Source organism: Petromyzon marinus, unplaced genomic scaffold (genome assembly GCF_048934315.1).
Source record: "Petromyzon marinus isolate PM22_M1 ecotype Great Lakes invasive population unplaced genomic scaffold, UKy_Petmar_22M1.pri1.0 PM_Scaffold_86, whole genome shotgun sequence".
Taxonomy (NCBI): domain Eukaryota; kingdom Metazoa; phylum Chordata; class Hyperoartia; order Petromyzontiformes; family Petromyzontidae; genus Petromyzon; species Petromyzon marinus.
This window is the reverse complement of record NW_027423695.1, coordinates 236586-251356: the sequence shown is the minus strand read 5'-3', so window position 1 is coordinate 251356 and position 14771 is coordinate 236586. Positions and strand designations below refer to the sequence as shown.

The 14771-nt window shown below is 55.3% G+C and overlaps 1 protein-coding gene across 3 annotated transcripts in view; it reads right to left on the bottom strand.

Annotated features, from left to right (window-relative positions):
* The window catches only part of LOC116949275 (LHFPL tetraspan subfamily member 3 protein), a 36844-nt gene extending 23492 nt beyond the window's left edge, over positions 1–13352 (bottom strand). For 2 of the 3 annotated variants that reach the window (XM_076064880.1, XM_076064879.1), the window contains exon 1: positions 13016–13352. In XM_076064880.1, coding sequence (XP_075920995.1) covers positions 13016–13048 — 33 coding nt within the window. In that variant the 5' untranslated portion in view covers positions 13049–13352. Of the gene's footprint in view, positions 1–273; positions 371–13015 lie in introns of those variants that run through there. The other variant, XM_032966392.2, reaches the window with a different exon arrangement.
* Between the last annotated feature and the right edge of the window lie 1419 nt (positions 13353–14771).

The following is a 14771-nucleotide window of genomic DNA, read 5'->3' as shown; positions in this document are numbered from 1 at the left end:
AGTCACCCACTACCCATCACCAAGTCTCCCACCACCCATCACCACGTCTCCCACTACCCATCACCAAGTCTCCCACTACCCATCACCAAGTCTCCCACCACCAATCACCACGTCTCCCACCACCCATCACCACGTCTCCCACTACCCATCACCACGTCACCCATCTCACATCAGACATCACCACGTCTCCCATCACCCATCTACAATCATCACCCATCACTGCATCTTCCATGGCCCATCACCAGTATATAATCAGCCATCTCGCATCTCTACCTCTTATATCTCCCGTCACTCCGTCTCCCATCACCACTTCTCCCGTTCTTCATCACCCCTAACTCTGTTTCTCAGGCTTGGATCGGGGGGAGGGGGTCGACGGGGGTGGGGTCCACTGAGACAGGGATTCTCCCGCATCATGGTGGGGGGGGGGGGGGTGTAGCCCAGTTGCTATGTCAACGAGAGAGCGAGTTGCCCTGGAAACGGAACGTTGACGTCACGATTCGCGTGAGGATGGAGACGAGCCATAGCCGTCACACAGAGACACAGAGACACGCAAAGACACAGAGAGGTACACGGAGACACACAGAGACACAGAGAGACACAGAGAGGCACGCAGAGACACACAGAGACACAGAGAGAGAGACACACACACGGAGAGATAGAGAGACAGAGAGAGAGGCACACACATAGAGACACACAGAGAGACACACACAGGAACACAGAGAGATACACAGAGAAACACAGAGACACAGCGAGACACACATAGACACACAGAGACACACATAGACACACAGAGACACAGAGAGACACAGAGAGACACACATAGACACACAGAGACACAGAGGGAGAGATACAGAGAGAGACACACACACACAGAGATAGAGAGACACAGAGAGAGACACGCACACAGAGACACAGAGAGAGACACACACAGGAACACAGAGAGATACACACAGAGAAACAGAGAGAGACACACAGGGACACAGAGAGAGATACACACAGAGACACGGAGAGAGACACGCACACAGAGACACACAGAGAGAGAGACACACAGAGACAGAGAGACACACAGAGACACACACAGACAGAGACACAGAGACAGAGAGAGACACACAGAGACACACACAAAGAGATACACAGAGAGAGACACACAGACACACACAGAGACAGAGAGAGAAACGGAGAGAGATACACATAGAGACAGAGAGAGAGACACAGAGAGAGACACACGCAGAGACAGAGAGACACACACAGAGACACATACAGAGAGAGACACAGAGACAGAGAGACACACAGAGACACACAGAGAGAGAGACACACACAGAGACAGAGAGACACACACAGAGACACACACAAAGAGATATACAGAGAGATACACACAGAGACACAGAGAGAGAGACACATAAACATAGACCTGTCCTCAGAGACACATACAGCCCTTTCCTCACAGAGACACACACAGCCCTCCCCTCAGAGACACACACAGCCCTGCATAGAGACACACACAGCCCTGCCCTCAGAGACACATACAGCCCTGCCCTCAGAGCGACACACACACACCCCTGCCCTTAAGTCGTAGGCAGGCATGTCCCAGGTGTAGTGTTTATAATGACGAATAAACTGCTTATGAGGCACACTCTGTTTATTGTAATTCTTCTCTTACACAGTCCCTAACACACAGAGGGGTATACGGTCCCCTCACCCGATACCCTAACAAGGTACAGCCTCCGGACTTAGCGTGACCTACACACAGGTCTCTTCCTAACCTAAGGAGGTACAGCCTCCGGACTTAGCGTGACCTACACACAGGTCTCTTGCTAACCTAAGGAGGTCCAGCCTCCTGTCCTGGCGGGACTTACTCATACGTCTACCGCTATCCTAGAGTCCTCCGGCTTGGACCTAGGGGAGGCTATCCGACCCACCGCTGGCCCGGCGGGTCTTGACCACTGGATACGCTGAGCCTTAGCCCTCAGAAGGGCTGGAAGGCTGGGTCCAGGGTCCTGGCTATCTTCAGCCCGGGCTTCGGTCTTCGTGTAGGGAGAGAACTCCCCGCACTCTGCGCGCTCACCCTTCTTATACCCGTTTGTGGCCAGGTGTAACCAATCCCACATTCACACGTGGAACTGTCTGATTGGTTCTTACCAAACCGTGGCTACGATCCACTTCACCTCGTCTGACCCCAACCGTTATGTACACAGAGGTAGCGCTGCACTGCCCCTTTGATACCTAGTGGCAATGCAGGTTACCAAACAGTGAGTAGTTAGCACCTCTACATCACCGCTTCCTTCGGAAGCTCCAGCCGTCCCGGCTGCAACAATGTGAAACCCCGAAAACCCCAACAACGCAAGAAATGTGAGTGTGCCTCGCAAACAAAACAGAACAAGAGAAACCCATATAAATACCCCCCCTAATAACACAATGTATGTACAAGGCAAAATAGGCATGACACAGAACACACTAACAATGCGACAGAGCAGGCGGCGTGTGTTGCAAACCGATTTGGAACCGGGAACGTGTTAGCCAACAAGGTGAATATCACAAAAACCGGCGAGATTTAGCACGTGTGTGTTTCGCGGCGCCATCTTAGGGGACGGCCAGCTTCTTCGGTGGCACAGGAGGTTCCGGAAGATTAACAAGAGCGTCAGGTGGGTCCGGAGGCATCTCCGTGGGGACTCCTGACGACCCATGGTCCATCGAGGCCGAACGTGGCCTGCAAGGCTCTGTCACTCCCATGTCATCTGCAGGAGGAACGACACATCTGCGCTGTGGGTTAGGCACCAATGGGGCAACATCTGGCTCGTCGGATGCGTCGCACAATCGGCCCCCAGGGGCGCACGATGCGACAAAGGGTTTTAACCGAGAAGGGTGGACGAACCAGCGACGCCGTCCCCAGCGAATTTTAATGCATTGGGGATGTAGGACCTCAACCACCTCCACCGGACCCCGCCATGGCCTGAGAAGTTTTGCCGATGTGGACACCGGCACCTGGAGGCAGTGAAGCCATGCCCTGTCTCCCGGTGCCCACCGATGCGTGGACGTCCGAGGATCATGCAATCTCAAATTCGCTCGCTGACAGGAAGCAGAATTTTCAATGGCAGCCTCCCGTGCCTCAGCCAACTTACGGAGGTTAAATCGCAAGTGGTCAACGAGTTTGGATTTCTGCGGTGGCTGTTCTATCTCCAGCCGAACGTTGGCGGGAGGAAAGGCTGTACATTAAAAAGAACAGGGAAAATCCCGTCGCCGCGTGAGGTGCCATGCAGTATGCGGCGAGGACCCCCGGAACTTGCAAGTCCCAGTCGAGGTGGGATTCATCGACATGATGGCATAACATAGAGGTGAGAGTTCTATGCAAGCGCTCCACCATGCCGTTGGTTTGGAGATGGTAGGGCGAAGTGCACACTTTCTTTGTGCCCAACAGGCGGCACACATCGTTCAACAGGACTCCTGAAAAATGTATTTCCTGATCGGTCAGCAACCGTTCTGGTGTGCCCTTGTCCAGGACGTAGCCCTGAACAAAGGTGTTCACGACGGCTGCTGCCAACTGGTTGGGGAGGGCCCAGGCCATAGGCCACCGCGTAAAATATTCTACCCCAACCAGAAGGTACTTATTATCACGTGGCGTAGTAGAAAAAGAGCCCAAAATATCGAGAGCCACCAACTCGTTTATACGAGACACTGAAATGGGTTGCAGGGGCGGACATGCCGGTTTAGCCGGTGGTTTAAGTTGCGTGCATTGAGTGCACCCCAGTAGAATGTCGGTCACATCACGCAGCATGCCAGGCCAGAAAAATTGCAACCGCAACAACCCAATGGTTTTATGAACACCCAGGTGTAACAAGTGCTCGTGCACTGCCCATACGGCTTTACATCGCAAGGCTGAGGGTATGACGATTTATGTTGGCATGAGTCAGCATCCCAATGCATAAGCAAGCCGTGCTTCATAACAAATGAATTGAATTTCCCCTGACGCGGACCCGCATTAATTGCGTGACGACACAACCGCAACAATGACATGTCGTCGCTCTGGTGCCGACCCAATTCGGCCAAAGTCAGCCCCAGCAAGTCGTCACTGGCCGTTGGATCCGCATGGTCCGACATCGGCGCTGAGGTGTCGGGAAGCGCGGCGGACACCGTTTCGAGAGGCGTGACCTGCTCAGGCAGTGGCGGCTTACAGCGGCCAGAGCCCAAAAAGCATGCACATTTTAGAGCCGGCGGGAGGCGAAACAATGCATCGGCATTCGTGTGTTGTGCACCCTTACGGTAAGTAACATTAAAATCATAGTCCTGAAAGACTTCGAGCCACCGAGAAAGCTGGCCAGACGGTTGGTCAACCCGCATAGCGCACTGTAATGCCGAATGATCAGATCGCATGGTAAAATGCTGACGACATAGGTACGGCCTGTATTGCTGAATGAAAAAGACAATGGCCAGCAGCTCACGTCGGGTAACACAGTATCATTGTTCAGCAGAAGACAAAACTCTGCTACCATAGGCAACGACCCTTTCAATGCCATCAACTCTTTGGGACAAAACACCGCCAATCCCCGTATTTCTAGCGTCAGTGTCCAATACGAATGGTACAGAAAAATCGGGTTATGCTAGGAACGGTGCCATCACGAGTGCGTTCCGCAAAGAGTCGAATGCGGCCCGTTCCGCATCCCCCCAATGAAACATCAACCCTTTGGACGTAGGAGCATGAAGCGGTTTGGCAATCGTCGCGAAGCCAGCAACAAAACGGCGGTAATATGACGCAAAACCAATAAAACTGCGAACATCGCCCGCAGATGTAGGGGTCGGCCATTGGCTAACGCATTTGGTTTTTTCAGAGTCGGTAGAAATTCCCGAGCGGCTGACTATGTGGCCCAAATAGCGCACAGACTCACGCAGGAGGTGACATTTCTGCAGTTTGAATTTTAAGTTAGCAGCCCGCATCTTCAAGAAGATAACACGCAATCGCTCAAGGTGTTCGCCAAACGTGCGGCTAAAGACAATGACGTCGTCAAGATAAATGAGACATGAGTCCCACTAGAGCCCAGCGAGGACCAGCTCCATGAGCATCTGGAATGTCGCTGGGGCCGAGTGGAGACCCATGGGCAATCTATTAAACTCAAAAAGGCCCTGTGGTGTCCGAAAAGCAGTCTTAGGTTTTGATGCCTCGTCGAGGGGAAGTTGCCAAAACCCCGACAGAAGGTCCAAAATGGAAAAATAGTGCGCCCCTGCCAGGGCATCCAATGACTCATCCATACGAGGGAGAGGGTAGGCGTCAGCTACCGAGATTTTATTTAGGCGCCGAAAATCAACACAAAAACTAAATTCTCGCAGAAGAGCGCGCAATTTTATTTGCTGCAAACCGGACAGAAAACCCATGTCTGCACAGAGCGTGTCCAACCATTTCTCATCCGATTTGGAAGGAGGTTGAACCTGTGGCCTGTCAAGCACGTGTCCCACGACGCCGGTGCCCCTGGGCACCGGCGTCGCGTGAGCGAGCACAGTTCCTTGCGGAATGACGGTTGTGGACAACCCGACATTCACCACCTGCAAGAACAGCTCCCTGTCTGTGCAGCCACCAAATCCAACCTTTTAACAACTGTGTTTGAAGGCCCCAGCAAAACGCCATGTGCTGAGGCGTCCGGGGCTAGCGGTTTCTTTAATCGCAAGGGCACGAGCATTTGTGCTCCTGGCGGAATACGTACTGTGCCTGCGACGAACGCCTGCACAGAGGCATTAGCCCTGCGTGGATGTGCGGGCATGGGCAAGAACGTCATCCGACGGCCCGACGGGAGTTTGATACAACCTTGATCCACAAGGATTTTAATAGGCCTTTTCGCGAGAAAGTCAGTGCCTAACAAACATGGCACGGCGAGGGAGGAAGATACCAAAATAGGACCCGCCAATTGAATGCCACCGATCGAAATTTGCGCACGAATTTGCCCAATAATGCCCAGCGAACTTCCATTAGCGGCGAAACAGGGATAGAAACACATTCCCAGGGGCGGCATCGTACGGGCAGTATATTATCAATCAAATCCGAAATGATCGTAGCCGACGCACCAGTATCAACCAACTCACGGAATTCCACACCCTCGATCGAACCGACAACCACGGAGGAACCTGCCGTCGCCGCGACTACCCTATGGGCCAACTCAGACCACTGCCCAGGTCCGAGTGGCCGCGGAGAATTGCCGGAACACTGCGCATCACACGTCGGATCCCGAGCATTTCTTATGGTGTGTTGCGGTGGGTATGGTGTGAATGAGGGACGAGCGTGAGAGGCATCGCAACTTGCCCGATTGTGCCGCGATGCCATGGGCGTCCTGTAGTCCTGGCCTGAGGATCCGGAGGAGCGTCGTCGAGGCGCACGGCAGTCAGAGAAGATGTGGCCTCGTCGGCCACAGTTGAAGCACGTCACGTCGCTGCGTGGAGGAGGCCGTCCACGCTGCTGGTAATTGCGGCGACCGGCATGGTCGGACGATCGCCGGCCCGTTGCCCTGGTTGCCATGAAGGCCCGGTCGCGGGAGAAGCCGTCGTCCCTGCTGGCAGGCTCCGACGTCGAAGCCGAGGCGGCGATGGTCGAATCCGTGTGGAGCAATAAATGCGCGTGGATGCTGCGAGCGGCTCGTAGCGAGCACATATTCTCCTTGTCCACCGCTTGAATGACGATGCACAGCTCGCACGCCAGTTCCAGCATCTTCTGGAGGACAGACTCGAGTAGGAAATCGGCAATCGCCTGGCCGATAGCGTCTACTGTACTCTGTCGGTACTGTGTTGACGCGGCGTCGTCTGAGTAGCGCGAGTTGACAGTGTCGCGCGCCGATGACGCTGCGAGGTGCGATTGGCCCCCAACATTCCCAGAATGCCCTTGGCTTCCGCTTCCGGCGGAACCACGTGATGCCTCGGCGGGAAATTCAAAATGTCCGTCTTGGCCGATGGCGGGAACATCCGCCGGCGGCTGATCTGATCCGCCCGCAGCCTCCAAGTTGATCTCGTCAAGAATGGAGGCTGAAGCATGTAGAAGTTGGACGAGACAGCTGTGTGCTGCCCGGAGTCCGTCCTCCATGGCAAGAGGAGCGACCGGCTGCTGAGCCGGTGGTTGGGCGGCTGGCAATGCGCCGGCATTTTCAGTGGAGTTGGCGGTTCCCGCAGGTGAGTCAGGGTTTTCTCCATGCTGACCTCACACGTGGGCTGAACTTTTTGTTTCCATTTTTCAACCACTTCTGACTCCAGTTGTAGTGTTTATAATGACGAATAAACTTCTTATGAGGCACACTCTGTTTATTGTAATACTTCTCTTACACAGCCCTAACTCACAAAAGGGTATACGGTCCCCTCACCCGATACCCAAAGAAGGTACAGCCTCCGGACTTAGCGGGACTTGCACACAGGTCTCTTGCTAACCTACGGAGGTACAGCAGGACTTACTCTCGAGTCTACCGCTATCCTAGAGTCCTCCGGCTTGGACATAGGGGAGACTATCTGACCCACCGCTAGCCCGGTGGGTCTTGACCACTGGATACGCCGAGCCTTAGCCCTCAGAAGGGCTGGAAGGCCAGGTTCAGGGTCCTGGCTATCTTCAGCCCGGGCTTCGGTCTTCGTGTAGGGAGAGAACTCCCCGCACTCTGCGCACTCACCCTTCTTATACCCATTTGTGGCCAGGTGTAACCAATCCCACATTCCCACGTGAAACTGTCTGATTGGTTCTTACCAAACTGTGGCTACGATCCACTTCACCTCGTCTGACCCTAACCGTTATGTACACAGAGAGGTAACGCTGCACTGCCCCTTTGATACCTAGTGGCAATGCAGGTTACCGAACAGTGAGTAGTTAGCACCTCTACACAGGTATGGCTCTGCCACGAGCAATGTCCTCAGTTTGCCGTCCACGTGGCCGCGACCACGTGCGGTGGCTGTCGCTCGCCACCGCGGGGCCGAGGCGCAGCGCAGTCGCGTGTCCCCCCGGTGGTGGTGGCGGTGTAGGAGATGATGGGGGGGGGGGCATGTGCCGTGCGCAACTGAGGCCCCCGCTGATGGAGCTGCACAGGTCTGAGACCCCCCTCCACGGTGGAACCTCTCTCAACGGTGGGACCACCTTTCACGGTGGGGCCCAGCTCCGTGGTGAGACCCCCCCCTCTCTACGATGTAACTCCCCTCCACGGTGGGACCCAGCTCCGTGGTGAGACCCCCCCCCCTCTACGATGTAATGCCCCCCCCCCTCCACGGTGGGGCCCAGCTCCGTGGTGAGACCCCTTCCACGGTGGGACCCAGCTCCGTGGTGAGACCCCCCCCCCCGTCTCCACGATGGAACCCCCTCCATGGTGGGACCCGGACCCAGCTCCGTGGTGAGACCCCCCTCCCCCTTCCACAGAGGGGCCCAGCTCCGTGCTGTGTCCGCGCTGATTTTAATTAAAACCCCGAGCGAGGGCAGCGGTGTCAGGTGTGTGGCGCATTAGGGCCCCTTCATCTGAAGCCCCCCTTCCCCCCGGGTCTCCCCGTGTCCCCTCGTGGCACGAGGATTAGCGGAGCCCTGGTGAAGGAAACCCGAGCTGAGCGGCGAGCCCGCGAGCGTGGTGACCACCATCAGCAACATTACTCACGTATCGTCGTCGTCGTCATCATCATCATCAGTCTATAGATATTTATGTAATGGACTGGTAAGCCCCAAGCGCACTAAACCCACGAGATGAAATGTGGACGATTGAGTGGATGAGTGAGTGGATGGCTGAGTGAGTGAGTGGGTGGCTGAGTGAGTGAGTGGGTGGCTGAGTGAGTGGGTGGGTGGCTGAGTGAGTGGGTGGGTGGCTGAGTGAGTGGGTGGTTAAGTGAGTGAGTGGATGGCTGAGTGGGTGGGTGGATGGCTGAGTGAGTGGGTGGGTGGCTGAGTGAGTGGGTGGTTAAGTCAGTGAGTGGGTGGCTGAGTGAGTGGGCGATTGAATGAAGTAGTTACATGGTGAGTTAGTGAGTGAGTGGGTGGCTGACTGAGTGGGTGGGTGGCTGAGTGAGTGGGTGGGTGGCTGAGTGAGTGGGTGGGCGGCTGAGTGAGTGGGCGATTTAATTAAGTAGTTACGTGGTGAGTTAGTGAGCTAGGGAGTGGGTGGCTGAGTGAGTGGACAATTGAATTAAGTAGTTACGTGGTGAGTTAGTGAGTGAGGGAGTGGGTGGCTGAGTGAGTGGGTGGGTGGCTGAGTGAGTGGTGGGCGGCTGAGTGGATGGCTGAGTGACTGGGTGGTTAACTGAGTGAGTGGGTGGGTGGCTGAGTGAGTGGGTGGGCGGCTGAGTGGATGGCTGAGTGACTGGGTGGATAACTGAGTGACGTGGGTGGCTGAGTGAGTGGGCGATTGAATTAAGAAGTTACGTGGGTGAGTTAGTGAGGGAGTGGGTGGCTGAGTGAGTAGGTGGATGAGCGAGTAAGTGGGGGGAGTGATTTAAGTGGTTGCATGCGTGAGTGATTGTTGTGCTGAGTGAGTGAGCTGGTGAGTGAGTTAGTAAGCGAGTGAATGCGGTGAGTGAGTGGTTGGTGAGTGAGTGAGCTGGTGGGCGGGTGATTGAGTTGGTCAGCAAGTGCGTTCGACACTTCGCGTAGCCTTAAAGTGCACTTAGCCTGGCACGAGCGCCGTTGTGACGTCACCGCTACTTAGTGTATGTATGTGTCTGCATGTTTGTGAGTGTGTGTTGAGTTTGAGGAGCGGTGGTGTAGCGGTTAGCGCGCTGCGCTACGAACCAGGTGACCTGGGTTCGATTCCCGCTCACGGCCAACACCAGTGACGATTATCTGAACCGGTCCTGGGCCTCCCCTAGGTCGACTCAGCCTCAAATGCGTACCTGGTGTGATGTGTGAGCATCGCCACTAGGGAGACAAAGGCGGCCGGGCGTGGTGTTGGCCACTGACCCCCTCTTTACCGTGCCAGCCAGCATAGGCGCTGGCTAACAGCACTTGCCCCAACAGTCTGTGAAGGCTACACGGGGGATCTTTGTCTTTGTTGAGTTTAAGTACGTGTTGTCTGCTCCGGTTTGAAACATCCAGGCTGGCCTGCCTCCGACCCGTCCTGACTACACGGGGGGCCTTTGTCTTTGCCTTGTGTGTGTGTGTGGATGTGTGTGTGTGGATGTGTGTGTGTGGATGTGTGTGTGTGGATGTGCGTGTGTGGATGTGCGTGTGTGGATGTGTGTGTGGGTGGGTGTGGGTGGGTGTGGGTGGGTGTGTGTGTGGGTGGGTGTGGGTGGGTGTGGGTGGGTGTGTGGGTGAGTGTGTGTGTGGATGTGTGTGTGGGTGTGTGTGTGTGTGGATGTGTGTGTGGGTGTGTGTGGGTGTGTGTGAGTGTTTGTGTGTGTGGGTGTTTGTGTGTGTGGATGTGTGTGTGGGTGGGTGTGGGTGGGTGTGGGTGGGTGTGGGTGGGTGTGGGTGGGTGTGGGTGGGTGGGTGTGTGTGAGTGTGTGTGTGAGTGGATGTGGGTGTGTGTGTGTGGATGTGTGTGTGGGTGTGTGTGTGTGGATGTGTGTGTGTGGGTGTGTGTGGATGTGTGTGTGTGTGTGGATGTGTGTGGGTGTGTGTGTGGGTGGGTGTGTGGATGTGTGTGGGTGTGTGTGTGTGAGTGTTTGTGTGTGTGGATGTGTGTGTGGGTGGGTGTGGGTGGTTGTGTGTGTAGGTGTGTGTGGGGATGTGTGGGTGGGTGGGTGTGTGTGGGTGGGTGGGGGGTAGCGCCTCGTCTCTCTGGGTCTGCTCTGGGGTCTCCGGCATCCTTGCGTTTCCGCAGGACCACACCAGCGCATCTCGAAACTCGCCTCTCCGTGAGACTCCGCGATTGCGAGTAAGGGACTTCGTGCCGGCTCACCAACCAGCTCACTCACTCACTAACCCACTCACTCACCCACTCACCCACTCACTCACCCACTTACTCACTAACCCACTCACTCACCCACTCACTCACCCACTTACTCACTCACTAGCCCACTCACTCACTAACCCACTCACTCACTCACAGACTCACCAACCAGCTCACTCACTCACTCACTAACCCATTCACTCACTAACCCACTCACTCACTCACTCACCCACTCACTAACCCACTCACTCACCCACTCACTCACTCACAGACTCACCAACCAGCTCACTCACTCGCTCACTCACTCACTAACCCACTCACTCACTAACCCACTCACTCACAGACTCACCAACCAGCTCACTCACTCACCCACTCACCCACTCACTCACTCACAGACTCACCAACCAGCTCACTCACTCGCCCACTCACTCACTCGCCCATTCACTCACCCACTCACTCACCCACTTACTCACCCACCCACTTACTCACCCACTCACCCACTCACTCACTCACCCACAGACTCACCAACCAGCTCACTCACTCGCCCACTCACTCACTCGCCCACTCACTCACTCGCCCACTCACTCACCCACTCACTCACTCACCCACTCACTCACCCACTCACTCACCCACTCACTCACTCACAGACTCACCAACCAGCTCACTCACTCGCCCATTCACTCACTAACCCACTCACTCACCCACTCACTCGCTCACAGACTCACCAACCAGCTCACTCACTCACCCACTCACTCACCCACTCACTCACGCACTCACTCATTCACAGACTCACCAACCAGCTCACTCACTCGCCCACTCACTCACTCACCCACTCACCCACTCACTCACCCACTCACTCACCCACTCACTCACTCACAGACTAACCAACCAGCTCACTCACTCGCTCACTCACTCACTCACCCACTCACTCACCCACTTACTCACCCACTCACTCACTCACAGACTCACCAACCAGCTCACTCACTCGCCCACTCACTCACTAACCCAGTCACTCATCCACTCACTCACCCACTTACTCACCCACTCACTCACTCACAGACTCACCAACCAGCTCACTCACTTGCCCACTCACTCACTAACCCACTCACTCACCCACTCACTCACCCACTTACTCACCCACCCACTCACTCACAGACTCACCAACCAGCTCACTCACTCACTAACCAAGCCAGCCATTCGCTCACAAACTCGCCAGCTCACTCACTCAACCACTCACCCGCTCACCGCTCACCCACTCACCCCTCACCCACTCACCCACTCACTCACCCCCTCACTCACCCCCTCACTCACTCACCCACTTACTCACCCACTCACTCACCCCTCACCCACCCACCCACTTACTTACCCACTCACTCACTCAACCCCTCACCCACCCACTCACTCACCCACTCACTCATTCACCCACTCACTCACCCACTCACTCACCCCTCACTCACTCACCCACCCACTCACTCACCCTCCCACTCACTCATTCACCCCTCACCCACTCACCTCACGCACTCGCTCACCCATTCACCCACTCACTCACCACTCACTCACCCACCCACTCACTCACCCCTCACTCACTCACCCACCCACTCACCCCTCACTCACCCACTCACCCCTCAAACACTCACTCATCCCTCACCCACTCACTCACCCACTCACTCACCCACTCACTCACCCACTTACTCACCCACTCACTCACCCCTCACCCACCCACTCACCCACTCACTCATCCCTCACTCACTCACCACTCACAGACTCACCCACTCACTCACTCACCCACTCACTCACCCACTTACTCACCCACTCACTCACCCCTCACCCACCCACTCACCCACTCACTCACCCCTCACTCACCCACCCACTCACCCCTCACTCACCCACTTACCCACTCACTCACTCACTCACCCCTCACACACTCACTCACCGACTCACTCACCCCTCACTCACCCACTCACTCACCCACTCACTCACCCACTCACTCACTCACTCACCCCTCACCCACTCACTCACTCACCCCTCACTCACTCACCCCTCACTCACCCACCCCTCACACACTCACCTACCCACTCACCCACTCACTCACCTACCCACTCACTCACCCACTCACTCACCTACCCACCCACTCACTCACCCATTCACCCACGCGCGTGCAATTACGGCACATGGCTCGTGAGTCGAGTGCCCCGACTCACGTGGAGGTGTCCACCCCCCGGGTGGATCCTCATCCTCGTCTGCTCCTCCTCCTCGTCCAGCAGGACACTCCATGTCGGGCCACCTCGGCAACCATCTTCGTGCTCCGACGCAGGGGACCGCCGCGGAAAGGGGGCCACAAGGACCCCCGCGGCGCGCGTGGCTCTCTCGCTACTTCAGGTGAGGACCCAGATCTCTGCGCAGGCGTCCCTCGGGCCCTCAGGCACCCACGGGTCGAGCGAGCCTCGCGACCCTCCTGGGCCTCATGGGCCCTCGGGACCCCTCGGGACCCCCTAAGCGGCACACAGGACCCCGTGATCCCTCAAGGATCCCGCGACCCCCCGGCAGAGCACGGCCAATCCCCTCGCCACCCCCTGCGCCCACCACCTCCTCCATACCCCCCTAGCCCCCCCCCCCACTATCCCCTCCAGCCCCCCAATCTAACTACCCCCTCCACGTTTCCTGCTGCCCACACGCTGCCCCCCCCCCCCCCTATACTAACACTCGCCTGCCTGTCGCCCCCACCCCTTAACCCACTACTGCCCACCTGCCCCCACTCCTGCTCCCCCCCCCACTCATGCCCCCCCCCCCCCCCCATCTCCTGCCCCCCCCCCTCCAGGTGTTCCCGCGCGCGGGCACGCGCCACGCTGCTGCGGCGCGTGCCCGCGCTGCGCTGGGTGCCGCGGTACCGCGCGCGCGCGCTGCTCCCGGGTGACGTCATCTCGGGCATCAGCACGGGGGTCATGGCCGTGCCGCAGGGTACACACAGATACACACACAGATACATACAGATACATACACACAGATACATACACACAGATACATACACACAGATACATACACACAGATACATACACACAGATACATACAGATACATACACACAGATACATACACACATATACATACAGATACATACAGATACATACACACAGATACACACACACAGATACATACACACAGATACATACACACATTGATACATACACACATATACATACACACAGATACATACACACAGATACACACACACACAGATACACACACACAGATACACACACAGATACATACACACAGATACACACACAGATACACACACACAGATACACACACAGATACACACACAGATACACACACACAGATACATACACACAGATACACACACACACAGATACATACACACAGATACATACATACAGATACATACACACAGATACATACACACAGATACATACACACAGATACACACACACAGATACATACAGATACATACATACAGATACATACACACAGATACATACACACACAGATACATACACACACAGATACATACACACACAGATACATACACGCAGATACATACACACAGATACATACACACAGATACATACACACAGATACACACACAGATACATACACACACTGATACATACACACGATACATACACACAGATACACACAGATACAGATATACAGATACACACACAGATACACACACAGATACATACATACAGATACACACACACAGATACACACACAGAGACATACACACAGATACATACATACAGATACATACACACAGATACACACACAGATACATACACACATACATACACACAGATACATACACACAGATACATACACACACTGATACATACACACATATACATACACACATACACACAGATACATTACACACAGATCATACACACAGATACATACACACAGATACATACACACAGATACACACAGATACACAC